Genomic DNA, 27,099 nt, shown 5'->3' with positions numbered 1-27,099 from the left:
ATAAATGGAGAAAACAACTCAAGCCAGTCTTCTGCATAGCCTGAAAATATAGTATTGGGTGTGAATCAATACAAACAATATCTTTAAATCAGAAATTTTGATTAATACAGCCAACATAAAAAAAAAAAAAAAACGGAAGTAGAGAATGTTTTCTCCAGAGATTTCTGCAATTTGCATTGTCTTGCTAGTGTGTTTATACTTGTAGAATGAACCTGACTTTAATTTGCTGATCTGGTAAGTCAAAGAATCACAGGATTATTGGGTTGGGAGGTTAAAACCCACCCAATTCCATGGGCAGGGACACCTTCCATTATCCCAAGGTGCTCCAACCTGGCCTTGGGCACTTCCAGGTGTTGCAACCCTGAATCCTGGGAATTTTGAACTTTCTGTGCTTTCTGAACTGACCCCCAAAAGAACACTGCTTGTGACTTGAGGCCTTGGAGAAGGCTTCCAGCTTTGAGTGATGGAGTTAAAATCACTGGTGTGTAGGTGGAACAGGAGTGTGTAATATCACATGGTAAATAGTTTGAAATTTGAAGTTTTAGAATATAGTAATAGGTATGGGACAAGATGGAGGTTCTTGGGCGTTGGCTCTTCTTTCTTCTTGTTCCTTCTTCTTCTTAGTTTTAAGTAGTAGTTCTTGGTTGGATAGAAAATCCCACAGTGCAGGTCACAAGTGTTTGGTCATTGGGTCAAAAGAATAAATGATATAGATGTTAGTTTTTAATTGGATAGTTAGGCCTTAAAAGACCTTGCAACGAGCAAGATACAGCTCCATTTTCTTGCTTTTAGCTTGTTAGCTAGAAGTGCTGTAGAACTCACTGCACTGTAGATAAGAATTATTAAACAATCAAGTCTGAACACAAAAATCCTGTCTCTCGTGCTTCAATCCCAACTCTGACTGAAAGCAGAGGAAAAAAGAAGAAAAAGAAGATAGCCGCTCATATCCAGGGATGGAGCAGCCGATTCTGGGAATCTGTGTCAGGGCCTCCTCACTCTCCCAGGGCACAATTCTACCCCAAAATCCTGTCTAACCCTGTTGTTACTTGTCAGGGACTGCTGGAGATCCCACAGAACGAGCTGGGATGGGACAATGTCTGCCCTGAGGGAGGAGGGAGCGCGGAGCCTTTTCCCACCACTGCGCCCGCGCCATTTTGTGTCCTTCACAAACAGAGCGCCTGCGAGGGGCTTGAGCGGCACCTGAGGGGCCAAGAGTCCAGGAGCAAGGTGAGAGGTGGGTGTGTGAGTAGGGCTGAGGGGTCCATGATGGGCTGAGGGGTGGTTGAGGAGAACCTGAGGAGGTTGAGGGGTTCCTGAGGGGAATGGCGGTGTGTGAGGACTGAGTGATCCATGATGGGCTGAGGGGTTCCCGAGGGCAATGGCGGGTGTGTGAGGGCTGAGGGGTCCATGATGGGCTGAGGGGTTCCCGAGGGCAATGGCGGGTGTGTGAGGGCTGAGTGATCCATGATGGGCTGAGGGGTTCCTGAGGGGAATAGTGGTGTGTGAGGGCTGAGGGGTCCATGATGGGCTGAGGGGTTCCTGAGGGGAATGGCAGGTGTGTGAGGAGAGCTGAGGGGTCCATGATGGGCTGAGGGGATCCTGAGGGAAATGGAGGATGTGTGAGAGCTGAGGGATCCATGATGGGCTGAGGGGTTCCCGAGGGCAATGGCGGGTGTGTGAGAGCTGAGGGATCCATGATGGGCTGAGGGGTTCCTGAGGGGAATGGCGAGTGTGTGAGGGCTGAGGGGTCCATGATGGGCTGAGGGGTTCCTGAGGGAGCACCTGAGGGGAATGGTGGGTGTATGAGAAGAGCTGAGGGATCCATGATGGGCTGAGGGATAGTTGAGGAGCACCTGAGGAGGTTGAAGGGTTCCTGAGGGGACATCTGAGGGGAATGGTGGGTGAGTGAGGGCTGAGGGGTCCATGATGGGCTGAGGGTTTCCTGAGGGGAATGGCAGATGTGTGAGGAGAGCTGAGGGATCCATGATGGGCTGAGGGGTGGTTGAGGAGCACCTGAGGAGTTTGAGGGGTTCCTGAGGGGAATGGCAGGTGTGTGAGGGCTGAGGGGTCCATGATGGGCTGAGGGGTTCCTGAGGAAGCACCTGAGGGGAATGGCACACCTGAGCACCTGAGGGGGTTGAGGAGTTCCCAAGGGGTCCCTGGGTGCAGCAGCTCTGCTCCAGCTCTCAGAACCCAGAGCATTTCAAATCCTAAATTGCCATTTTAATCTTCTTCTGATCAAGGTGTTCCAGTGCTGGTGTGAGGCACAGCAGGTACTTAACTTCTTCTGAGGTGAGCATATTACTTTGCCTTGGAGGGATGCTGAGGTGGCTTTCCTACAGAAGGAAACTTAAATTCTTCCATCTAATGGGATGGGAACAGGTTGGAAGGCCCCATTGTTCAGTGGTTTCTGTAAGGCAAATTTGGGCTGTCTCTCTGTGAGAGTGTAGCTTGAAATGCCCTTTTACAAAAATCACTCAGTTCTTAGGTAACTGCTTATTTTTCTTTAAAATGTAGGCTTATTTATTCTCTAGTTCAACAGACCTTTATCCTAATGCCTGATGAAATGGTTAACAATTCTCACACTAGGTATAAAGACTGTGAAAGCCATTCAGGATTTTGTTCTAAAGATTCAACAGGCATCCTCTGAAAAATGTCAGCAGTTCTCTCCTATTAAAGGTTATTAAGATTTGGACAATGTGATGGCTCCTTTGACAACAAAAACTAGAATCTGACAACTATTTGTTAAGTATCTAAATGTCTCTGAGGAACCCATGAAATAATAAGAGGCATTCAGAGGGTCTAACAAAGCATCCATGGCCCCACTTTGGCATCTCTAGAGAGAACCTGGGTGCTCTCAGGGCTGGGCAGTAAATGCCATGTTGGCAGCCTGAAAAGAACTGGTTTTCACAAATTTTGTTTTAATAAATTCAGAACTTTTCTATTTTGCAGGAGGAGTAAGCTCACATTTTAAAGTAGTTTAATATTTAGTCCAAAACCTCAATTAAAGGTGCTTTGCAACCCAACACTTCTCTTTCCTCACATATAAATTGCCTTTTATATATGAGCTGCCTCATTAAATTCAGTTGGGCTTCCCAGAGAGAAGGAGGGTAAATATTTTTCAGAGCCTGGTGCTAATGGAGTCATTTAATGATGAATAATAAATAAAAATTACAGGCCTTTATTTGAGAAGCTTAGGTAGAGCTGTCACAGTAAAATTCACAACTTCCATGCCAAATCCAAACAATAAAGAATTGTCTACTTCAGATGGCTTGAAATGCCTCTTATTGAAAACAGATGCTATTAGGTCAAAACATTTATGTTAAAAAATAACTTGTTATTCTCACAGTGAATGGTCTTAAGTGATTTGTTTGGATTTTTACAAAATCTAAGTGAGTTTCCTCAAGTTTCAGATAAAGAATGGCTCATTCTCGTTCAGCACGGGACTTTGTTGCACTTTCAGATCTGCATCCAAACCTTGCTCGTCCTGTAAGTCTCACAGCCTTTTGTTCCCTGATGAAATTGGATCTGACTGTCTTATATTACTGCAAAATTATGTAATTGATGTGTATTTAGGTACTGATAGCATTAGTGCAATTGTTGGGCAGAAAGCACCTTCCCTTCTTTGTGTGCAAAGCAGCAAAATGAAAATTGATGCTGTTGTTGTCCACAGCCTGTGGGTACCACAGGCACAGATATTGACTGGACAATTCAATGTATCAGAGGCTCCTTTGTAGCACTTTAAATGGATGCTGAATTAGTGAAGACATTATTAAAGACATTACAGAGTCAGCATTATGCAGCCACAATAATCTGGGACCTCAGCAGTCTCTCACAGCACACTAGGAAGGCAGGGTAAAAATCTCACAGTTCCATGGCAGGATTGGTTCTGGTTCTTTGGGATAAAAAATAGGTTTATATAGAATCAGACTGGTTTGGGTTGGAAGGGAGCTTAAATACCATCCAGTGCCATGGGCAGGGACACTTTCCACCATCCCAAGGTGCTCCAAGCCCTGTTCCACCTGGCCTGGAACACTACCAGGGATCCAGGGGCAGCCACAGCTTCTCTGGGAATCTCCCCACCCTCCCAGGGAAGGATTTCTCCCCTATATCCTAAACCTACTCCCAGTTTGAAACCATTGCCCCTTGTCCTGTCACCCCATCCCTTGTAAAGAGTCTCTCTCCATGTTTCTTGTCAGCTCCTTCAGCCACTGGAAGGTCACAATTAGGTCACCCCAAAGCTTCTTTTTTCCAGGATGAAGAATCCCAATTCTTTCAGTCTTTCCAATCATCCTGGAGCCTCTTCTGGACTCACCCCAACATCTCCACATCCTTCCTGTGCAGGGACCCCAGGGCTGGAGGCAGCTCTGCAGGTGGGGTCTCACCTGAGCAGAGAATCCCCCCTCCCCTGCCCCAGGGAAGTCATGATGTTCCTGAAGAGTGAAAACATGGAGTGTTCCCATTCCCACAGCTTTTTTTTTTTTTCTTTTTCTCATTTACTTTAAACAAATGAAAGAGGAATCACAGAAAAGGGATGATCTAAAAGAAGTGTTCTATCCCCTTAGAGCCATATTGATCCAAACTGATATTCATCAATGCTAATTTAACCTGTCATTCACAGTTCTTCCCAAAAAATGATCCACCAACCCAGTTAAAAGCTTTTCTTTTACAAAGAAAAGCTTTTATTTTAAAAATAAAATCTTTTATTTTACAAATAAAACTGATCTTGAGTATTGCAGTTAGCGACACACAGCAATGAAAGTATTTTTCTAAAATAATAATTTATGAGAGAATGATCAGTGTGTGTTGTGCTAGGACGTTAAAACAGCTGAACACACAGTTTGAAGTATCAAAATGGCACGGTTTATGAGTTTGCTGTTTATTTTAAAAAGTGAAAGAGACTCAAGTGTAAACACTTGCAGTGTGTTCATGAGTTGGTTAAGCAGCCTCAAGCAGTGCTCTGCCAAAACAGGCACCGTGGGGGTGGGGGGGTGGGTTCCCCTCTTTTTTTTTTTTTTTGGGAAATGAGTGCTTGGGCAGTTGCACAATGAGCTGATCAAGGAAATGATCTCTGGAAGTTTTTCTCCCTCTCTCAGTCCAAAATAGTTTCCAGCCAGATCACTTCCTTCTGCCAGCTCCCCATGCAGGCTCGGTGTTGGAGACACAGAGGTGAACACATTTACAGCAGGGCTGGGGCAACTGTATATTTACATCGGAAATTAGGGACAATCAGCCTAATTTCTGCAGGCAGTCATCCTAAATGTCAGTTCTTTTGACATTTGGTGGTGAAATACAGGCAACATTGCACTCTGATTTAATAGATTTTTTTTTAAGAAGTAAAACTCAAAATAGAAGAACAAAATCCTAATCAGGCTCACTGCATGCAGTGGACATAAAGCATTCAGTTAGTCTGGAAGGGGGATATTCCACTGCTGTGCACAAGTGTTTCCTTCCCGGAGTGTTTCTTTCCCTGCAGGATAAGGCAGTTCCTGTGCTCCCTCTAGCGATCCCAAGGAAATTGCAGAGCTGATTTTTGAGCACGTGTCGAGATTGTTGCAGTGAAGTCAGGCAGATCACGCTGCTTTGTGAATATTTACAAAATGAATCCTGGGTGGGTTATTCAGTTGTAACCCTGCCCTTCCCACCTGGCTCTGGAATTCCGCTGGAATGGGACAGTCAGGACTGTGAGAAGGGCTCGTGGGAAGGAGCTGTGGCTGCCACATCCCTGGAGGGTCCCAGGCCAGGCTGGACAGGGCTCAGAGCATCCTGGAAGGTGTCCCTAAATATGGCAGGGGTGGCACTGGATGGGCTTTAAGATCCCCCCAAGCCAAACCATTCCAGGATTCTGTGAAGTGGAATTAATGCCCGATGCTTCATGTTTTGAAGGATCCTGGAGGTATTGCACTGTCTGTTCTTCCAGCCCTTGGCTCACTCTGACTTTCCTTGCTGACCTCTTAAATCCCAAACTGCAAAACTCTTCTCTGACACCAAGGACCACCTAAAGACCAACCACAACCCACCACACAGCTGTTACATTATATTACAGATAGATAATATATCTCTATCTACACGTGTGTGTTTGCTCCCAGTAGCTGTGTTTGACAATTGAGAACAGGATGTTTTCACATCATAAACACAGGTTTAGCAAAGCAGAATAGGATTCATTTTGCTCTGAATCAACAGAAAAGCTCCTTGCCTCAGCTCCCTTGGAGTCAGTTGAAAGACTGAAAGCAAGAGAGAGGCACCTGTAGAAAGTGAGGCTGCTTGGCTGAGGCCAGGATAAGCTCCTGTGGGTGCACACGTGTGGCTCGTGGTGCTGACAGCCAGGAAAACCTCGGACACTTGACTGTAAAATAAATCCTGTCCAGACTTTCCATGGAGCATTTGAGGAGATGTGAGACCTGTGCACAGAGCATGAAACAACAACATTGCTGCCTACCTGAGGAGAGATTGCTGTAAAACAGCCAAAATCGTGAAGGTTTGGGGTGAACTTTTGTCCTCTCATTTTCTTCACAAACAGAAACAGATGTATTTATTTTAATATTTTTATTAGTCACAATTTTTTCCTAAAGTGAACGTGTGTGTTTATGTTTTACTCTTCAGCTCATACGGTACTGTGGAATAAATAGATTAAAATGATTACCAGTCAGAAATATGTTTATTATCATCAGCAGAGTATAATTCCATGAAATCTAATTCATCATCTACATCTGGGTTTAATATTTGTACTCTATAATCTTTTTATTTTTCAGAATGTAATCGGGGTGGTTATTGGGAAAACAGATGTCAGAAGCTTTCCAGACCGAAAAAGTACAGTCCCTTTAAACTCTTTTTCCTTCATTTTCTTCAAGATGTAATTTGGCAGAGATGACTGAAATCAAGATGTGAATGATAAACAGATTTCTCAGTGTCAAATGGATAGAATAAAAATGCACCCCAAAGAAATGGTGTCTGTTGGAGAACCAAGATGAAAGAGCAGCATTGGTTTGGCTAAACCATATCAATTAGAAATTGGAAAAACTCTGTCATGGGAGTGTTTCATGCTCTGAAGATGGAACCAATATGAACCCACTCTTCCATAAATACTGCTGGAATGGAGCTGGAGCCTTCATATTTGTTCTCTCTTAAAACAGAAATGTTGAGGACATGTCTTGTGGAGTGACACAAGTAATTTCTGGCCTGAGTAGCAACAGCTTCATGTGGTACAAAATGGGAATTGTATGCTGTTAATACAGCATTAATTGGAAATTGAAATAACAAATTTACAGTCAGGGGTGGTACAGACACTGCCAGAAGCACCTCCAGCCCTGCAGAGCCATTCCAGCTCCAGGAGAAAGGCTCAGTTATTCTGCTGCCACTGGCTCCTGCTGAGCTGCTGGAGGGGTGGGATTTTAGGGGAAAATCTCATTGTCACCCCAAAGTGCCACCCTAGTGCAGAGGCTGCAGGTGGGGTGTTGGTGTGTGTGCTCCATGGACCTGCACCAGGGGCTCTGGGGGATCACTGCAGTTTTCCTTGAGAATTTAGTAACAATCTCCTGCATCATGCTGGGATCCCTGGAAAGGGCCACAGACACGGGTATTCAGCATTTTCCAGTCTATTGCATCGTGCTGGGATCCCTGGAAAGCTTTTCTAACTATATGAGGCAAAGCAGGGCTACAGCCACTGATATCCTGCATTTTCCACAGCACTGGGAACACTTTGCTTTATCCAATTAACCCCCTGGGCAGTGACCCAGAGTGTTCCCACACCACCTGCTGGCCTCTAATGGGAGCAAATCCCTGTCAAAATCCAGGATTATAAATACAAAATAGAAATAGATTAATAGTTTATTAAAAAATTAAATATATATATATATATATATATACAATAAATATAAAATTGGCTTTTCAAATATTAAATACTATATGTATAATGTTAAAATAACTTTGCTGTAAAAAGATAGTTTTTATTTCTGCTATTAACAAAACTTAGACATGGTAGTGGGATAGCTAATATATAATTATGCTTTTAATTAAACTGCCTGCTTGGCTGGGATAACATTCAGTGAACATATGATGAAGATCCTGCCACTGATACACCAACTATCAGCACCTGCTGTCTAAAAAAAGTATAAACCAAGGCCTAAACTGAAATAATAAGGAAGTTTAATAATACTAAATTAAATTAAATATCAAAACTTTAATATTTAATAATAAGAAAGGACTAAAACCACTGCCAAAAACCACACATACTCTAAAAAGGCAGGCCCATGAAGTAGCCATGCTAAACAATTCCTAGAATATGCAAACTAGTTTGTAAAAAAGTTTAAACATGCATAATAGGTTATGAATATGCAACAAGCTGATGTAATAAAGAAAGTATTTAAGAATAACTCCAAAGATAATAAGTGGGCTCGTGGCTGAATGCCAAGCACCTGGCCATTAACCCTTTGCTTTATTATCTTTGTCTCCTATTGTCTTTTATGAAACTTTTTAAATTTTACCAAGAAAGTAAACTTCGTTTTTCACACCAGGAAAACCTCAAAATAGTCATTTTTATGCACATATTCCAGTTAGAAATCAAGCTGTGCTGAGCAATTGCTCCAGCCCTGTTTATTTTTTGCAGACATTGGCACTGAAAGATACACTTTCAGTTTTACCATTCGTGATTCCCCAACTTATTTCATTAATGTCCAGTCCTGGGGCAGAGAAGAGTACATCAGATCCCTCTCAGAAAGCTTCAGGGTTGGTGACTGTGGTGAGTTTATTTATTTTATTTATTCTCACCACATTTCTGTTTGCATGGAAATCAGGGTTGTGCTGGTGGCTCTGCTGTGTTTTGCTCTGAGGACTCACAAACAGCCTAATTGGAAACAAATTGTTCAGTTCTGTTCAGTTTAAAGAGGAAAGGAACAAGATTCCAAGGATTTTAACTCAAGCCCAGTAAATATGTCAACAAAAGAAACCCACTGAGTGCAGCAGCTCAGAACTGGCCTGCAGTTAATCAATGTCAAATCTTACATTATACTGAGCTCTTAAAAACAATGAAAAATAAGCTGTAAAGCAGTTTGGTGTTTGTGTTCCCTCAGTTATAGATGTGGCTATGATTGCTGATAAAGCCACAACAAAAATCCTGTATTTCTTTACAGGATGTGCTTTTATCTTTTTAAGTTCATAGAAAGATTTTGCTGCCCGTGGTTGTTTGGGTAAAACTTGTGAGTTTTACACAAAAATATCTATAATTGTACCTATAATAAATTTCTAACATTATTTATCCATGCTTTATTTTAGTTACAATTGAAAATCCTTTAATTCAGTCAAAGGAAGCAGAAAGAGAAGAAAAATTCAACCCTGTAACTCCTAGGTAAATGTAAAGCATGGAATGGTAGTTCTTTCTAGAAAAATCAAACTTAATACTTGCTTTAATTTCCAGCAACATGAAATTGGTAGAAATATTTGGTGTTTCCTTCTTGTGTAGCTGTACCTTCCTCCTGTGCTTAAGGAGAATATATTTAATAAATAGAAAGTCATAAAGAAATAATGTTCTTTGTTACTAAACAGAGCAAATTTTATTCTTTGAGTAAAATCTATAAGAACTTTTTGTACCTTTAGAAAAAACTAATAATGGAGTCAAGTTGCTTTTTCACATGAATTGAAGTAACATTTTACATTGTTGATACCTGAGTGAGTGCAGTGCTGATCCAAGGGATTTGTTCTGTTCTAGTGGCTACAAATTATTGCTGAGTGAAAATCACTCTGTGGTTAAAACCTCTTCCTGCTACGAGACAGACACCAGGCTCCTGTCCCTGCTGCACCTGCCTGTCAAGGACCCTCAGGATTATTATTCCTTGGGGGACATCGTGGCAAATGGACAAAGCCTCCATGGGAGAGTCCTCAACGTGCTGGCAGCTGTGATGGCAGTGAGTAACCTCACTGTAAATCTGGGCAAATGTGGATTTTGGGCTGGGATGGCACTGAGTGAGGAGATTTCTCTGCTCTGCCATCAGTAACTTCATTGTAAATCTGTATGAATGTGAATTTTGGGCTGTGATGTCATTAAATGAGGAGATTTCTCTGCTCTACCATCAGTAACTTCATTGTAAATCTGTATGATTGTGGATTTTGGGCCTCACAGTGGCCAGGACTCAATTTGTTCAGCTCAGCAGCTGAGTGACAATAACCACCCACACCTTTGAGGAGATTTTTATCAACAAAATGAAGGGAAAAATTAAGTGACCCCATTTTTAGTAGTCTACAGTATTTCTTCCCTTTTCTAACCCTTTTATTTTCTAAGTTATGAGTTTTTTTTCTCCTAAAAACTGAATAGAGAACAAGTGACTTCTTCTCTTTCTTCTTACAGGTTGGGGAGCCGAAGTATTTTATGACTTCAGACAAAAGGAAAGGCCAGAGGTGTGAAGTAAAGCTGTATGATGAGACAGAGAGGTCCTTCCCAATAGTATGGTAAAATGTTCTTTAATTCACTAAAATATACAAATTAATGCAAACACAAGTAGAACAATTAGCTGTAACACAAACTAATTAACTGTAAGCCTGTCTTTTAATTTAAATATGTTGCTATTTAGCAGGCAACTGAGATGATGCAGCAATGTACACTGAAAAGAGACTTAAAAAAAGAGATTCATTAGAGTGGCCTTATATATCTTGTGTAGTTTTATGGCTTGCTGACAGCCTGCTGGCTCATGGATGGCAAAATGAAGCTCAGATCCAAATAATTCCTTTTTTTTAATGTGACATTTGAGCTAATTCAGGAAATGGCATTTAAAACCAGCTGCTAAGGCTGTTGTGTCTCTTCCACAAACAGGAGGGCAGGAGAATGAGAAGCATGATCCATTTTTAAAGCCAAGCAGAATTGCAAGTGGAGTGGAAATAGGTTGAAATAGTTTTAAAATATTTTTTAAATATTTAAAATAATGCAGAAACATTTTGATACGACTTTGGCTGTATTTTCAAGCTCTGCCCTGTGACAAACACAACTCCACCCACCCCATCCCTGCTGTAAGCATTGCTTTGTTTACAGAAGAACCTTTGCATTTTGCCCAGAGTTTGTTCAATAAACTTGTGGCTTTTCCACGTGCAGGGCCATGTGGGGGTATGGGTATTCCCTTGCCCTGGGATTGTTGTTTGGTGGTTAAAAAATGACTTCAGTGACCTTTGTTCCCTCAGGGGAAGGAGGCAGCCAGCCCTGCACTGAGCTGTGTTATCAGCAGGGGTGTTTATCATGGGATGTTTAACACAATTCACACCCACAAACCCAAAAGCAGCATCCCTGGGGTGAGCCCTTCCAGCCCAGGGTTCATTTGGAGCTGCTCCTCCAGCAGGGCTGGGACTTGGACACTGTCAGGGGGTTTCAGAGCCCAAGTGATGAGGTGGCTGAGCAACATCAGATGAAAAGGAAATATCTTCAATCCTTTTCCAAGGATTAAGGAAAAAACCCACCAGAACAAATCTGTGCTTTGGCTGTGCACTTGCCAGCCAAATTTAGGAGGAGCTGAATGAGATTTTATCAAGAGACCATGAAATTACCATTTTTGAGGGATACTTCTGACCTCACTCCAGCCCCATCATCCCCAACCACAACAACCCCAGTGTTGGAAGTGGCTGAACATCTGTGCTGGGGATCTGAGCAATGACAGCCCAGCACAAACAGCTCCTCTCACTGGCATTTGCTTTAGTTAGAAATAAAAGCTGAAAAACAGCATTTCACCAGGTATATTCTGCATTTAAACCTATCTTTATTTTATCCTGTTTGGGATCAAACAGCCACATGGAATTTCAGTCTGTCACAAAGGAGTCATGTCCCCTTTGTAATTTTATTACAACTCCATTATTTAGTAGTTTAGTACTAAACAGTTGGAGTGCTGTTTCAAAAATGTTTTGATACATCCACTTTTGTTTAATTTAGCTGGGATAATGAATCCATCCAGCTGGCACAGAGTTGGATCCCCCAAGAAACAGGTAAAACAGTTCTGGTGTATGGTTTTACTGTAGTTCTTCATGTGACATTTATTCTCATTTATTCATGTGTTTTTGTGCACAGTTATATTTGCATCAGATGTGAGAATCAATTTTGACAAATTTAGGAACTGCATGACTGCAACTGTGATATCCAAAACCATCATTACAACTAACCCTGGTAAGAGCTGCTCAAGTATTTCTTTGCTTTTAGTAATTATTCTAGGCTAGAATGCATTAATTAATCTATTGGAACTGTGATTTCTTCTGCCTGCTTCTCACAAAGCTCCTGTTTTTTGTCTGCTTTGTGATGACCAGTGTCTCTGGCATGTTATTTTACTTTATTTTGCTTTATTTTACTTTATTTTTGTATTCTTTTATTTAATTTTATCAGCCTTCATATGGTTATTCCATGCAGGACTAACAGTTAAAATAAAAAAGAGAAAAGCAAATATTGGCTAATTCCAACGTGCTTGTCCTACCAGCATAAAAACTTGTAAAATATAAAAATGCTGTGATTTTTACATACAACATCTACTGATAACTTTTAAAAATGCATCTTCAGAAACAGCAGAAGCAAATGTTCTCTTCAGCTTCATCAAGGAGAGTGCCCAGGCAGGAGCTCTGCCCGGCCCAGTGAAGGAGCTGGCAAATGAAACCATTAACTGTGAGCATTTGATTTTCTTTACCTGGACAGTGTCATTTCATAGTGCAGCTGAAACTCCTGCTCTGTGTGCTCAGAGAAACAAAACTCAGCTCCAGCCTGGCTGAATATGGAAAGCTTGAATGGTTTCTTGGGGCTGCCCCTTATTTTACATTTATGTATCTTCAGTGCCTGTCCAGTGTGTTCTTTGTGTATGGAACCAGTGTGGGAAAGCTTTTTTCAAAATCTCCTTTTGGAGGACACAAGGATTAAATAATAGATATATTCCTGATCTGAGTTCCCTTTTGTTTTACTTTTTGGGGGAGGAGGGGCTTTCCTGCTGCTTTAAATCTCATTTTTATTGCCTTAAGATCCATTTTTGCTGTTGCCCTTTGAATAATTTCTGGCTCAGACACACTTAGCTTGTCTTTTAAACTTGTAGTGGAGGCTGTAGTGAATGTTTACACAGTGGAACAGCTGAAAGAAAAAGCTCTGCAGAGTGATGGGAAGCTGGAGCCTCTCCATGGAATTATTTATGGCTACATTTCCACCCTGGACATCGACGAGAACGTGTCCAGAGTCCTGCGCAACAGATGGTGAGCAACTGCCTGCTCGGAGTGGGTGCTAAAACCTGCCTGTCCCTCTTCCCCAGAGCCACATGAGATGGAGCAAGATCCCATCCCAGAGAAGAAATAAAACTCCTCTGGAGGATGCCATGTAGCTTTTTGTTGCGAGCTCTGCGAAGGCTCTTAATGGACCTAGAGTGAAAAATAGAGGTCACTTTGTCTCAGACAGACTCAAGAGTTTAGGAGATGAAAAAATTTTTAAAGACAAAGTCTCTTGGGAAATCTCAGTTTAGAAAAATGTTTCAGGAAGAAATTGCACATCTGTATGAATTCTCTCCTTGTGTTTCAGCTCAATCTGTCGGTTCATCGTGAGTGAAGTGTCCAACACCTGCACCTTCTGCAGTGATGTCTCCCCAGAGGCCAAGAGCACCTTTGCCAGCTTTGACATCCTGGTGGATGTGACAGATCACACAGGCACCCTGCACTCCTGTTACCTGTCTGACTGTGTCGCTGAGGAAACCCTGGGCTGCACAGTGAGGAGGGAATTGGGCTGTTCTTACTGAGCTCAGCTCTGGAGCCTGATGGCAATTACAAATATCTGTAAATGTTCTGTGTGTGTGTGTGTGCAAGAGTGACAAAAATGACATGGATGGATGGATGGATGGATGGATGGATGGATGGATGGATGGATGGACACAGTGTTTGACAAGCTGGAAGTCAGCAGATGCCAACAGGAATTGTATTCAGTGTACGAGTGACCCCAATTCAGAACACTGCTTTTCTGAGAACGTGGCTGGAAACCCCTAACTCTGATTTTCAAACATCCTGCAATTTACCTGGTTAATGTCTGGGGGCACATATCACACCAAGCTCTATGTTAAAATAAAAAAATACAGCTTAGAAATGTGTAAAAATATGTAAGATGTTCTTGTCAGCATCATTCTATTGTGGAGATGTTTTAACTAAGTGCTGAAGTGTTCTGTGTGTCCTGATAACAGGTGCAGGAATTCCTCATGATGGAAGAAGACCAGAAGACTGCACTGAAATGGCAACTCCTCTTGGAACGAAGCAAGATCTACTTCAAAGTTAGTATTTCATGTTTAATTCAAAACAGTGGCTTTTTTTCACTTTTAAACTTGTCCTTTTGGGCAAAACTCTTCTTAATCTCCCATCTCCCATCTCCCCTTTCTCTGTCCCTATTTTCACGACAAAATGAAAGTGTTTGACTCCAGCAGTGACATAAATGTGTACTCACACAGAAAACCATGCAAATAAATCTGTCAAACATGCTGTGTGACATCTGAAAATACTCTCTGTCAAGGTGCTGTGATAACAAAGATCCTTAAATATTTTTCCAGGTCACATCATCACCCAATTGGAGAAGTGGATTAAAAGTGAATCTTCTTTCCTGCAAACTGGCAGATCCTGTAGAGGCAAGTCAGAGCTTTTTGGGAAGAGACTGGAATTATTAATAAATGCTAGGAAAGATTTCCTTCACTCTGCTGTAAGAGATGGAATTCTGCTGTTCCTGGATTTTGCCAAGTCTGTTCTGATGGTAAAGGAGTGCACTTTACAATGCATTACAAAACCCTCTAAGTGGGCTTCTGAGTTCATATTTTTGGGGGATTGTACTTGGGCCTCAGCTTAGAAGTTTTAATTCTACAAAATTCAACCCCTTTCAAGGGGGCTGGAAGGTTTCTTCACTCAGCTGAGATCTTTGAAAAAATCAGAAATACCAAATAGGTCACAAGAGTTCTGTTGAACTGCTATGGTTTTAACTGTTTTTCTGCTTTTGTGTTAAAGAAATAAAAACTCCCCTTAAAACACTGCCTGGGTTTGTGGCTAAACATGGAGCTGTGGGCAACAGCAGGGCTGATTCTCTTTGGGCAGACTGAGTCTAATTAGAGCAGAGTAATCAATTAGCAGTGACTTCTGACAAGCAAAAACCAAGCTGAGGCTGTAAGCAGGACTCTGTTCACCAAAGCTGGATTTACAGAACCCAGGTATGTATATTGTGCCTTTCTCCATTTATTTTCCCCCTATTTTTAACAGATTCCTTTCTGTATCTTCCTCTCCTGCTGGTGTATTTGCCACATTCTCACTTTCTGAGCACTATGGGACTGTTTCAAACAGAGGGGGATCCCCAGCCCTGCTCTGGCAAAGGTTTTGTTAGGCCAGGATCTGTTGGGCCAGAACTGGGATCCCCCTGGTGGCCTCCCTACCCCTTAAAGCAACGTGGCACAGAGAAAAGCACCACAGACCAGGAAATCCTGACCAGCAATCCCAGACTGCATCCCTGACTCATGGGTGGGAATAAAAGATCCCAGAAATGCTGCCAGTGCTGGGTCACGACATCCCTCTTGTAGCAATAAACAATTCAACATTTTCCAGCCATAACAATTCCCATTCTGAAGGGAATGTTTCCAATAACTTAATCCCAGCTCTGTCAATACCCAGGGCTGGAGAGCAAACTGCAAATGATGCCCTGCTGCTGCTGCCTGAGAATGTTTGGCAGGCAGGAGGAAATGCAAACAGTACAGACACTTCAATTCCATCCTTCCTCTTCCAGATCTGTTCACCCTAACATATTTTAATTCTGAAGAAATTCTAAAAAAAATCCTTTAATTTCTTCTCCCAGTGCGGTGTGCAGCACCCTGGACTGTGCTGCTCTCACAGAGCTGTTTCTCTTTGGAAGACAGGATTTTTCTCTGTGAAACTCTCAGCTTTTAATACCAAAGCTTTTCCTTGCAATTATTAAGATCTGGCTCTGATAAATGGAAGTATTTAACTTTTGTGCTTTGCATTTATTAAAAAAAAAAAAAAAATCCATCTGTTTTTGTTAGCAACAAGCCCATTCTGTGCAACCTTTGAAAACCTTAAGTTTTGATGTTTGCATGGGGAGGATTTTTTAAATTATATTTTACAACTTGCTCTGTTGAATTGAAAGAGAACTCACTGTCATGCAAACTGGGGAGTGCTGGATCAGCTGGAGTTGGGAACTGGGGAAAGTTACCCAGCATGGCTCTTAGCAGCTGGAAATACTTACAACTCCAACTGCTGCAGTTACAATTTTACTAAAAATACATTGAAATCACTCAAAAGACAAGTTTGGTGGTGATCTTTACACATATGCTTCTTTATTCTTGATCCTTCTGCATTATTTCATTTTTTGAACATATTTAAAACCCAGTTTAGGAAAAAACCAATCTGCCAAACATCTGGCACACTTCACCCCTTGGAGTGGGAGGAAAAGCCATCCTCCTTTAATTTGTATGTTCGAAAAAAAGCAGGGAGGAATCACAAAACTAATCGAAAAAATCAAACATCTTTCTCTTGTAGAGGAAACTCTTTGTGAAGCTGCAATTCTTGATTTAGGGTTGCACATCTACACATACACCTTTGATTTCCCACAGCAGGGCTGAGTCTTAGCTCCTATGTCATCCTTTGTATTGTTTTGATCAGTAATTTTTATTTTAAGGCAACACACTGGCAAAACTCAAAGCATCAGCAGAAGAGAAGCACACACAGAAGGACATTCCCCTCCCCAGTGTCTCCACTGCCAGGTATGGTTTTGGAAGTAAATTTTGGAATTTGGAGCTTCTGGCTGGGCTGGACTCCGGGTTTGCTGAAGCCTTCATGGAAATGGAGGAAATGGAAATCAAACCCCTTTTGGGCTCCCGGGTTCCGCGCCCTGTGCCACCGTGAACTTCATGGTCACCACGTCCCTGATCCCTGCCTCGATCTCATCGTTGGCCTCCACGGCCCCGACTCCTTTGGGAGACCCGGTGAGAATCAAGTCTCCTTCTTCCAAGGTGAATATGTGGCTGATGTAGCTGATCAGGTAAGGGATGGAGAAGATCATGGAGGAGGTGTCCCCCTCCTGCCTCAGCTTCCCGTTCACCTTCAGCCATATCTGCAGCTTGTGCGGGTCCGGGATCTTCTCCTTGGGCACGAAGTCACTGACCGGGCAGGACGAGCCGAACCCTTTGGCCAAAGTCCAGGGCAGCCCGTTCTTTTTGCACTGCTCCTGCGTGTCGCGGGCCGTCATGTCCAGGCACAGGGCATAGCCCGCCACGTGCTGCATGGCCGCGTCCTGCGGCACGGCCCGGGCCCTGCGGCCGATCACCACCCCCAGCTCCACCTCGTGGTGCAGGTTCCGGCAGTAGTAGGGCCGCACGATGGGCGATCCCTCCCGCACGTAGGCCGAGGAAGGCTTGAGGAAGAAGAGCGGCTCAGCGGGCAGGGCGCTGCCCATCTCCTTGGCGTGCTCCGCGTAGTTGCGCCCCACGCACACGATGTTCCTGCCCCACTCCCAAAACCGGGACAGCTGCTTGGAGCTGGCCATGACCGCCCTTGCCGCGTCCTTGCACGGCGCTGCCGCTCCCGCGGCTCCTCCCCCGCGGGCTGAGGGCCGGGCCGGGGCCGGGCGGGCTCAGCGCCGCCCCCGCGCACGCCGGGCCGGGCCGGGCCGGGCCCCTCCCGGGCCGGGCAGCCAAGGTAACCGGGCCGGGCGGGGTGCACCATGCTCCGCGGGGGCTGGCGAGCGCTCGGCACCGCCCTGGCAGCCGGGGCTGTCCTCGGGGCCGTTCTCCGAGCCGGTACGTGCGGCGGGTGCGCCCGGCGGGGCCTGCGGCCCGTGCGGAGCTGCTGGAGCCGCGCTGGGGCTCTGGGGTGAGGCTGCGGGCGTGCCCCGGCTCCGGGCTGACCCACGGCCCGGGCGGGGCAGCACGGGCTCGGCTGCGAGCGGAGCCCGGCGGGAGCCCCGCGGAGCCCCGGTCAGTGCTCGGGAGGAGGATGCGGGGCCGGGCTGCGTCCGGCGGGTGACAGCTGCTCCTGCTGGGGGAGCCGGCCGCACACCGCCCCAGCTTTGCGCTTGCATTTCGGGCCTAACTCCTCCAGGGCTCTCTGGGAAGTCTCCCCAGGTGGTTTTGCACCGCTGGGGTTTAAGACGCGGCTGTAATGAGGGGGAATGGCCGGGGGTTCTGTGCCAGGGCCGGGCGCGCTGCTCGGCTGCAGGGTGGGAACGGCAGAGCCATCCCGGGAGCTGCCCCGCGTTCCAACACATTTCTGGGAGCCGTAAACTCGCTGGGTATCCAAAAAATCCCTGCAGAGTGCAGAGAGTGAGCACGGTTCTTGTGAGAGCCTGCAATCATTTCTGAGTGACAGCCCTGCTCGAAACGGGAATTTTCCACTCCTTTATGTAATAAAGAGCGTCACCCCAAACGTTCCGGAGGAATGCAGGAAGCAGCCCGGTTCTGTGGGCTCTGCCTGCTGCCAGTGCCCAGCACGGCCGCGTTTCTGCGCTGACACTGACACTTGCAGCTGCAAAGCCTTTCCCAGCTGTGCTCTTGAACCATTCCAGAACCCAAGCGGGTGATTCAGGGCTGCTGGCTCTGCTCTCCCACTCTGCCCCAGGCAGGAGGGACGTGGGACAAAGCTGAGCGAGAATGAAGGCACTGGGTGTCAATCTGGGGCAGAGCTGGTGCTGAACATCCAGGGAGTTCCTTTGGGTCTGAGCAGTGCGTGAGAAACTCTGCTCTGCTCCCGAGGTGCAGCTGAGCTGCAGATGGCAGCTCACAGCACGTGAGTTTCATTCTTGGTAGATGTTTTCTCATTCCTTTGTTGAAATTACATGTTTGAAAACATTTCCTTATGTGGTGCGGCTTGTTTGTTTGTTTGGTAAGAACTGTGAATTGCACACGCAAAGAGACTGTGGGATCCGGGCCAAGGTTAGAGATGGTTCATAGGAAAGAAGCACTTGAAGCACGTCAATAATTCCTTTAAATTGAAGTTAAGGTTGGGTTGTTTCTTTTGTTTGGTTGTATTTTTTTTTCAACACGCAGTATAGATAACTCTTGTGACTGACAGCATCCAAAAGTTCTCCCTGTTGGCGAGCAGTTGTTTTTTGGGCATTTTTTTCCCCCATCAAAGAATAGTAAGGGCTTTTTTTTTTGTTCTTTTTTTTGAAAGGAATCTTCTCCAGAGGAGCACTCTGCAGGTAGGGATGCTTCTGCCAATTCTGTAAATACCCAGTGCATGCCTGTTTTGTTCTGCCTTGGGATTTTTTGTTTGGGTTTTTTTTTGAGCACTGTGTTTAATTTCACTGGTGATGGTGGAGGTAGAAGGAGAAGAAGCTCTGGGCAGGATGGTTGTGCCAGAGGGCTCTGCCAGCTCAGCAGGAGCAGCTGGATGTGGGGACTGCTCTTATCAGGGCTGGGCAGGCTGGGGTGGCTGGGGACAGTGGGACAGGGTGATCACTGTGCCCTGTGGCACGGAGGCAGGTGGCTGAGCAGGAAAGTCAGGAGCCTTTGGGAGAGTCAGTGGTGCAGAATAAAATGGGTCTGAGCCAGCATGGGCACCTCTGGGGTGTGCACACACCTCAGGGCTGCTCTGACAGCAATTCCTGACCTGCAGGGACTGGCACCTCTTTCCCTGCCAGTGCTTGAGCTCAGCTCTGAACTGGTTGGTTATTTCTTCAAGAGCTGCATGTGCACTGAGCAGTGGAGCCCAGGTTGTTTGCATCTGGAATTTGCTTCTTGGATCTGATTAAACATTGAACCAAAAGCAAACATGGAAGCAGTGGTGTTGCATCAGGGCAGGCATGAGCAAGAGCCCTGTGTGTGCCTCTTACCTGGCCAGTAGGGAGCCTTCCTCCTGTGGAGAGCCTGCCTTCTCTCCCTGTGCTGTGCAGGATGACATTTCTCCAGTAAGGAACTGGATATTTCTATCAGAGCAGTGTGTATATTTCCATATTTCTCCTTTTTTTTTTTTTTTTTTTCCCTTCTTCCGTTTTTTTTGTTCTGTTTTTTTTTTGGCCCTAACGTGCCCTTTGTGCCTTTTTTGCAAAGTCACTGTCCCAGACTAACCTTTGGCCAGCTCCATTTTGCTTTCCTGCCCCTTGAAATCTTCTCTCTGCTCCAAGTACAGATTTTTTTCCTGCATGGAAAGCAAAGCATCCTCTCCTTCTTGGGGCTGCTGTGGAGCACCTTGAGGGCCACAAGGGTTTGTCCCGTGCTGGCCTCACTCCTCTTGTGTGAAGGAGGCAGGTTGGGCTGTCCTGTGAGCTGGGGGGCACCTGCCATGCCCTGTCCCACCTGTCCCCCTCCCAGGGCTCAGCTTTGGCTGTTTTTGGGTGCCCAGGTCCAGCACAGCTGCGAGCTAAATTCCTGCACACGGAGCACGAGCTGAGGGAGGCCAAGACAGTGAGCCAGGCCAACATGAAGGTGGAAATCCTGCCAGCCCTCACTGACAACTACATGTACCTGCTGATCGACCAGGACACCAGGGAGGCTGCCATAGTTGACCCTGTGCAGCCCCAGAAGGTAACACTGCCCTGGCTCTGGGATGGGCTTCCAGCTTGCTGTGTGCAGGGGGGAAGGAGCCACACACTGCCTCAGCTGTGTCCTTAATTCCAGGGGTTGCTGGGTCCCTCCATCACTCCAGGGATTGCTGACCTGGTTTGGCATTTTGCCCTTAATTTGATGTAGGGCAGCAAGGAAGAAATGGGATTTGGGGCTTGGCTGGATCAGACCTCATGTGCTTCTCTCTAACCCAGCCTGGATGGGGATGAGCCCTCTGCAGTGGTGTGGCTCTCACTGCTCGTGTCCAGGTGACACCAGGGGTGCTGCCAGCTCCTTCCATGGCAGGTGTGACTCTCCTTCTGTGTCCCTGCAGGTTTTGGATGCAGTCAAAAAGCATGGTGTGAAGCTGACCACTGTCCTGACCACCCACCACCACTGGTAACCACCCTGCCCTGCATCCCTCACACAAACACAGCCAGCAGTGCTGCTCTCCTGCCCCCAGCTGATCTCTGAGCAGCAGCTGAGGCTGAGGAGAAGGATCAGAGCTCATTCCTTTGGCCTTGTGCAGAGCACGAGCTGTGTGTCAGTGCCTTTCACCTTTAAAATCCTGGTTTTTCCAGGGAGCCAGTGCAATAACTGGGTGTGGGAGGGAGCACATTTTGCTGAGGTGTCAGGACAAGCCCATGAGGCATCCTGCAGTCAGCATTGTGGGAGGATCACCCCAGGTGCAAATCAGCTCTGCCAGGGGTGTAAAATGAATGTTTAGCTGCAGTAACCTGTCCATGGGTCAGAGTGGAGCCACCTCTGTGGCTGGAGAGTGAAACAATCAGCCCTGAGCTGGACAAACCAGCAGCACAGGGATGCTGGATTGCACATTTTCCACTCACCCCATTCCCTCCCTGCCCCAGTTACTGGAGAGCTTACTGGGAGCCCCTAAGGCTGCTGTTTCCTAACTGGGGATGGACTTGTCAGGGATTGATTCCTCCTCTCACTGCCCTAATTACTGGAGAAATGATCTCCACTCCTGTTCCTGTGGCTTATCCTTGGATATGAGGAGTGACAGATCCTGGGAGAGGGCTGGATCAGAAATGATCACCACTGCACTACCAATGACCATAAATCCATGTTATTTTCTCCCCAAATCCCTTTTTTTTTTCCCTTCCAGGGACCATGCTGGAGGCAATGAGAAGCTGGTGAAGATGGAGCCAGGGCTGCACGTGTATGGGGGGGACAGCAGGGTGGGGGCCCTGACACAGAGAGTGTCCCACCTGACAGCCCTCAAGGTAAAGGGAGGCACCTGCAGGACTCTGGGCATCCCCTCTTTGTGTCACAGCTGCACAGGTGTGTTCCCACCTGAGCTGGGCAGCTCTGCTACCTCTGAGCACCCCGGGGTGTGGTGGGTGCTTGAAATGAAGCTTTCCCCATTTTCCAGCTCTGGGAACTGCAACAGCTCTGCCTTGTTTGGATCACTGTGTGAGGACAGCACTGAGGCATGTGGGATGTGCTGGGTGTCCCTGTGCAGGTGTGGGGACAGGGCAGGGGCTCTGTGACAGGATCTGTGTGACAGGGCAGGGGCTGTGTGACAGGGCAGGGGCTGTGTGACAGGGGCTGTGTGACAGGGCAGGGGCCGTGTGACAGGAGCTCTGTGACAGGGGCTGTGTGACAGGAATTGTGACAGGGCAGGGGCTGTGTGACAGGATCTGTGTGACAGGGCAGGAGCTGTGTGACAGGAGCTCTGTGACAGGGGCTGTGTGACAGGGATTGTGGCAGGGCAGGTGTGTGACAGGAATTGTGACAGGGTGTGAAAGGAGAGGGATTGTATCAGGATCTGTGTGGCAGGGCAGGGGCTGTGTGACAGGACAGGGACTGACAGGACAGGGGCTGTGCTCTGCCAGGAGCATGGTGAGCACTGAACAGATCCAGGTGTTCCTGTGGGAATATGCTGAAATATGGGGTGAGCAGGGCAGTGCCAGCTGGAGTGTGGGGTGAGCAGGGCAGTGCCAGCTGCCTGCGTGGCTCTGTGCTGCCTGGGAGCTGCAGGCCTGGCTGGGAGCAGCCTGTTTGTTTGCAGGAGAGCTGGCAGGTGACACAAAGTGCTGGGAAAAGTGCAGGCAGGTGTGAACAGCAGTGCTGGCCTCGGGTGCAGCCTTGGAGGGGCAGCAGCAAAGGAGGAAGGTGGGCAGATCAGGCTGTGTTTAGTCCTTGCCTTTTCCTCAGTGTCGTTCACTTCTCCCCTTCAGCTCCATTTTTGTTTGGAGCTTTTTTCCACGCTCCATTAGCTTTGTTTAAGATTCTCTGTTGCTCTGGATCTGTTGGCTCTTGCTGCCAGCCAGGCTTTGAGTCCTTGTGCATGGAAATGAAAGGATCTGGCAGTTCCCTTTGTCAGGACACCTGCTTGGAGGAGGCAGCTCCCTGCCACAGACCTCCCTTGCTGGGCTCTCCCAGGAGCAGAGCTGGTATTTCCTGGCCAGACTGGGGCAAATTTAGGAGCATTAGAGCACTAAGAGTAGCAATTCTTTTCTAACCATGCAATTGCCAGCAAACAGCAGCTTCAGCTCTAGTGTTCTGCCTTTTTCCCAGGTGGGATCTCTAAATGTGAAATGCCTCAGTACGCCGTGTCACACCTCGGGCCACATCTGTTATTATGTGACTAAGCCAAATAGCTCCGAGCCACCTGCAGTTTTTACAGGTGAGGAGTTGGGAGGTTCCCTTGCCAAAACAGAAACTCCCCCTCTGCCTGGGTGCCTCTGGCTCTGGATGTGCATCAGTCCCTTCCTGCCAGGGCAGCTGCTTAACATCCACCTCTTGCTCCCCTCTGCAAGCAGGAATTGGAGGTGGAACTGGGGGAACCCCTCTGGGTTTGTAAACCAGGGCTGCACCCTGCAGGCAGCATCAAGAGTGAGCCCTGCATGAGTCCTACATTCAGCATTTTTTTTCCTGGATAAAAGAGCTGTTGGTTTCCTGTCCCAGACTAAACTGGCTGATCCCAACCCTGTTGTTTTTCCATCTATCTCTGCTCACATCCGACAGCAGAGGGAGGAGAGAATAGGGGAGTGAGAGAGGGCTGATGGCCAGGGCCTGGGTCCTGGTGTGGGGAGAAGGATTCCCCTTCCCTGGGGCTGTGCTTCATCCCTATGTTCTCCAGAGCTCACAGCAGCTCCTGCATGGAAAGGAAAGAGGCTTAAACAAGATTTTAGGGAACACTGAGGAGAAAACAGAGGCGACTCATCTTTGTTCAGTTTCACAGCAAAGAACAAATGTTCCTTATCCCCTCCAGGAGGGACAGCAGGGGACAGGGGCTGCCCACAGGTAGGAGGTGCTGGCAGGGTGAGGCTCTGCAGTTTCCTGCCCCAGCAGCCGCGTTGGTGTGGCACAGGCTGGCTGTCCCTGTGCTTTCTGCTGTGCTGAGGGGGCAGTGGCAGGGCTGAGCCTCAGGCTGGCTGTGGGGTCCTGCTGTGGCCTGATGCAGTGTCACCCCCGCAGGTGACACCCTGTTTGTGGCTGGCTGTGGCAAGTTCTTCGAGGGCACCCCGGACGAGATGTACAAGGCACTGATCGAGATCTTGGGCAGCCTGGACCCCCAAACGGTACAAAGCTCTCCTTTTGTGTGAGTGAGCCACCAGAGACACTCCCTGGCAGTGCTGCTGTGCAGAGGGACTGCTGTGTGCAGGGAATGAGTGATTCCACAGTTGGCCTGCCCCAAATGTGTTTGTGCTTTGTGGGGAAAGAGCAGGGGCTGGGAATTAAAGGCTGCTGAGCTGGGACATGGGGCTCTGTCATCTCTTAAACTGGCAGCTTGTCCTGCCTGCTAAGTCCTGCCACTTGTGCCTGTCTCCAGTGGGGGGTGTTGGGTTGAGTGTGCTGTCCCTGCTGTGCTGGTGGCACCTTTGGAGTCCCCCCAGTGTCACTGTCCCTTCCTCTTCCCAGAGAGTTTACTGTGGCCACGAGTACACCATCAACAATCTCAAGTTTGCTCGGCACGTGGAGCCCAGTAACCCCAGCATCCAGGAGAAACTGGCCTGGGCCAAGGTGAGCTGTTCTTCCTTTCCTGGGCACAAAGCCTTGCTGAGGAGATGGAGCAGAGGAGGAAATGCTGGGCAGAAACAGGGGGAGTTAAGAGGCAGGAGCTGCAGGATGTTGTGTTCCAGTGAACAGGGTTTGGCTGTACCCACAGAGAGCAGTTTTCTGACTGGGGGAGACATTCCCTGCCTGGAAAGTCTGTGTGGTGCAGGATTCAGCAATGTGTCCCTCACTGCAGGCCCAGTATGACAGAGGAGAGCCCACCATCCCCTCCACTATTGCTGAGGAGTTCACCTACAACCCCTTCATGAGAGTGAGGTAGGGAGGGGCCCTGCTGAGAGGGGCTGTGGGGAGGGGAGGTGGGAATTCCCAGTGGGAATTGCTCTTCTGCCTCCCTCATTCCTGTTTGGATGCCTCCAAGACTCTCACTGGCAGAAAGTTCCTGGGTTTGAGGGTTGTGCTGAGCATCATTCCCTGCCTCAGGAGACAGAACAGGCTTTGTTGTGTCCTGATCCTTCATCCAGCAGAAGATGCTGTTGGGGCACAGAAGTGCAATTTCCTCCTGCCCCCCTGAGCCTTCAAACCAGGCCTGATGAGCTGTGCCAAAGCCCAGTGTTTGATGCTGAAGTGCAGCCTTGAAACCTGATCCTGGTGCCTCCACAGCTGGGGTTCCATCCTGGCCCCCACTGGGGTTCCATCCTGATTCCATAGTGATCCCTGGGGTTCCATCCTGATCCTGGGGTTCCATCCTGACCCTGCTCTTCCCTCCTGGCAGGGAGAAGTCAGTCCAGGACCACGCTGGGGAGACCGACCCAGTCCGGACCATGGGGGCCATCAGGAAGGAGAAGGACAACTTCAGAGTGCCCAAGGACTGAGCACTGCCTGCACCACTTTAATGTCACTTCAAGTGTCACTTAGACCATTCAGATGTTTAGGAGTCAAATCTTCTTCTGTTGTGGTTGAAACAGGTTTTATTTAGGTTTTTATTTTGTCTTAATTAAGGAAAAAAAAAAGCACTTTGCCCTTGTTGAGATGTTCTACAGCATATTTATATGATGATGAAGAATATTTATCCTCCTCTTGCTGTCTCTCAAGCTGTCATGTGTCACCTGCAGATCATTGTGCAAGTGTTGGTGTGGGCAGGATCAAACCTGGAGGCTTAGGAAGGAGCTCCTGTCATTTTTGTCATTTGGAGCCTGCTGTGGATGCAGGAGGTGGGACTGAGATGTCTTTGTTTAAAGCAGAGACCAAATGCAGGAGCTGAAAATTTCAATGTTTCTTCCATGCTGCTACTTCAGCATTCTGAGTGTCGCTTCTGGCTCCACTGAAAGCGGTTCCAGGGACAGCCCAGCTGTGCCAGTGCTGCTTCAGGGTGGCATTTGGGCTGCTCTGGCTCTGCCTGTGGCTCTGGGCCCCTCCAGCTTCTCTCCTGTCCCTGGCATGGGCAGCAGGGACATCCCCAGGCATTGCTGTGCTTGCACCCTTTGAGTCCTGTTGCATGAAGCTGCTCTTCCCTGTGCCCTGTGTGTGACCTGTGCCAGCCCCAAACCAGCCAGGGATTTGTTTGGTGCCTCAGGGTGCAGCAGCAGCCACTCCTGGTGAGTGACTGTCCCCAGGTGAGCAGGCATGTGGTGTGGCTGGCACCAGGTCTGGATTTGCTTTCAAATGCTGAATTTTCTGGAGTTCAGAAAGAAAAGTGGTGCCTAAAGCTGTGGTGTCTCCTGGAAAGCTGTGCTGCCACACCAGAGTGATTGTCCTGAGGGCTGGGCAGAGGGGAAATAAAGAACGGCTGGAAACAGAGGTTCTTTAACTCTGATTAATTAATTGGGAAATGAAGTTAATTCATTTTACTGGTTTTGGACTAGAGATTGAAGTCAACCAACTGGAAGTGTCTTTCTGCCTAATCCTGGGGTGAGTGCGTGGCATTTTGGGGACCCCAGGGGTTTTAGAGGCAGCTGTATTTTTGTGAAGGAATAACAGAGGGTTCAGCCCTGGTTTTGCTGCCTGTGGGTGCCATTCCCTTCTCACAAGAGGGACATTGAGGGGCTGGGGGTGTCCAGGGAAGGGGCTGGAGAATTCCTGAGGGAGCTGGAAAGGGGCTTAGCCTGGAGAAAAGGGGGGGCAGGGGGGACCTGCACAACTCCCTGACAGGAGGGGACAGGGGCAGGAGGAGAGGGAACAGCCTCAGGCTGGGCCAGCTCAGGGTGGATTTTGGGAGTCCCCATCCCTGGGGGGATTTACCAGCCCTGTGGATGTGGCACTTGGGGAGGTTCAGTGGTGGCTCTGGCTTTTGGGGGGAATGGTTGGATTCTATCTCAGAGCATCTTTCCACCCTCAACAATTCCATGTGAGGACCATGGCCAGCCCTGCCCCATCCCTGGTGTCTGGCTGGGGGAGCTCAGCCCTGCTCCTGCCCCCTGTGCCTTGGGGCTTCCTGGGCTCCTGTCCCTGGAGCAGAGACCCTCCCCGACCCCTCAGCAATTCCAGTGTCCAGCACCACTCTGTGCCTTCTCCCCCAGTGCCACCAGTGCCAGCACCCCCTCATCCCTCCCCTTGTACCTGCTGGCACTGGGGACAGGGGCTGGCTGTGGGGTGCCAGTGTGACACAGGGTGACAC

General features: G+C 47.5%; 3 protein-coding genes and 1 long non-coding RNA gene across 19 annotated transcripts; 2 read left to right on the top strand and 2 right to left on the bottom strand.

Annotated features, from left to right (window-relative positions):
• Positions 1-1,664: 1,664 nt before the first annotated feature.
• MEIOB (meiosis specific with OB-fold) lies at positions 1,665-15,140 on the top strand. 3 transcript variants are annotated; one of them, XM_056502853.1, is made up of 14 exons: positions 1,665-1,733; positions 3,394-3,489; positions 6,753-6,810; positions 8,606-8,737; positions 9,271-9,343; positions 9,704-9,899; positions 10,340-10,440; positions 11,903-11,955; positions 12,038-12,133; positions 12,518-12,619; positions 13,038-13,191; positions 13,511-13,694; positions 14,160-14,246; positions 14,520-15,140. In XM_056502853.1, exons 2-14 carry the CDS (start codon positions 3,421-3,423, stop codon positions 14,631-14,633), a joined length of 1,419 nt encoding a protein of 472 aa, XP_056358828.1. In that variant the 5' UTR covers positions 1,665-1,733; positions 3,394-3,420; the 3' UTR covers positions 14,634-15,140. The 3 variants fall into 3 exon arrangements, with proteins under 3 accessions (XP_056358828.1, XP_056358827.1, XP_056358829.1); XM_056502852.1 differs by lacking the exon at positions 1,665-1,733 and adding an exon at positions 2,244-2,292 and having other exon boundaries at positions 3,408-3,489; XM_056502854.1 differs by lacking the exon at positions 1,665-1,733 and having other exon boundaries at positions 3,390-3,489.
• Positions 15,141-16,268: 1,128 nt separating this feature from the next.
• On the bottom strand, positions 16,269-17,506 carry FAHD1 (fumarylacetoacetate hydrolase domain containing 1). The gene has a single exon (XM_056502871.1). It carries the CDS (start codon positions 17,504-17,506, stop codon positions 16,820-16,822), a length of 687 nt encoding a protein of 228 aa, XP_056358846.1. The 3' UTR covers positions 16,269-16,819.
• LOC130259007 (hydroxyacylglutathione hydrolase, mitochondrial) lies at positions 17,457-26,282 on the top strand. Of its 14 annotated transcripts, none has more exons than XM_056502859.1 (10): positions 17,591-17,658; positions 19,132-19,159; positions 20,302-20,483; positions 20,836-20,900; positions 21,628-21,745; positions 23,043-23,151; positions 23,946-24,049; positions 24,390-24,491; positions 24,721-24,800; positions 25,258-26,282. In XM_056502859.1, exons 3-10 carry the CDS (start codon positions 20,379-20,381, stop codon positions 25,355-25,357), a joined length of 783 nt encoding a protein of 260 aa, XP_056358834.1. In that variant the 5' UTR covers positions 17,591-17,658; positions 19,132-19,159; positions 20,302-20,378; the 3' UTR covers positions 25,358-26,282. The 14 variants fall into 14 exon arrangements, with proteins under 14 accessions (XP_056358831.1, XP_056358834.1, XP_056358830.1 ...); XM_056502855.1 differs by having other exon boundaries at positions 17,614-17,759; XM_056502865.1 differs by lacking the exon at positions 17,591-17,658 and adding an exon at positions 17,738-17,832.
• LOC130259010 (uncharacterized) lies at positions 21,758-23,036 on the bottom strand. Its single transcript, XR_008841574.1, has 3 exons — positions 22,324-23,036; positions 22,113-22,162; positions 21,758-22,018 (listed from the first exon to the last, which is right to left on the bottom strand). It is a non-coding gene; the product is annotated as an uncharacterized LOC130259010 (long non-coding RNA).
• Positions 26,283-27,099: the final 817 nt, after the last annotated feature.

This window comes from Oenanthe melanoleuca, chromosome 14 (assembly GCF_029582105.1).
Source record: "Oenanthe melanoleuca isolate GR-GAL-2019-014 chromosome 14, OMel1.0, whole genome shotgun sequence".
Taxonomy (NCBI): Eukaryota; Metazoa; Chordata; class Aves; order Passeriformes; family Muscicapidae; genus Oenanthe; species Oenanthe melanoleuca.
This window is presented reverse-complemented; position numbering and strand designations above follow the sequence as displayed.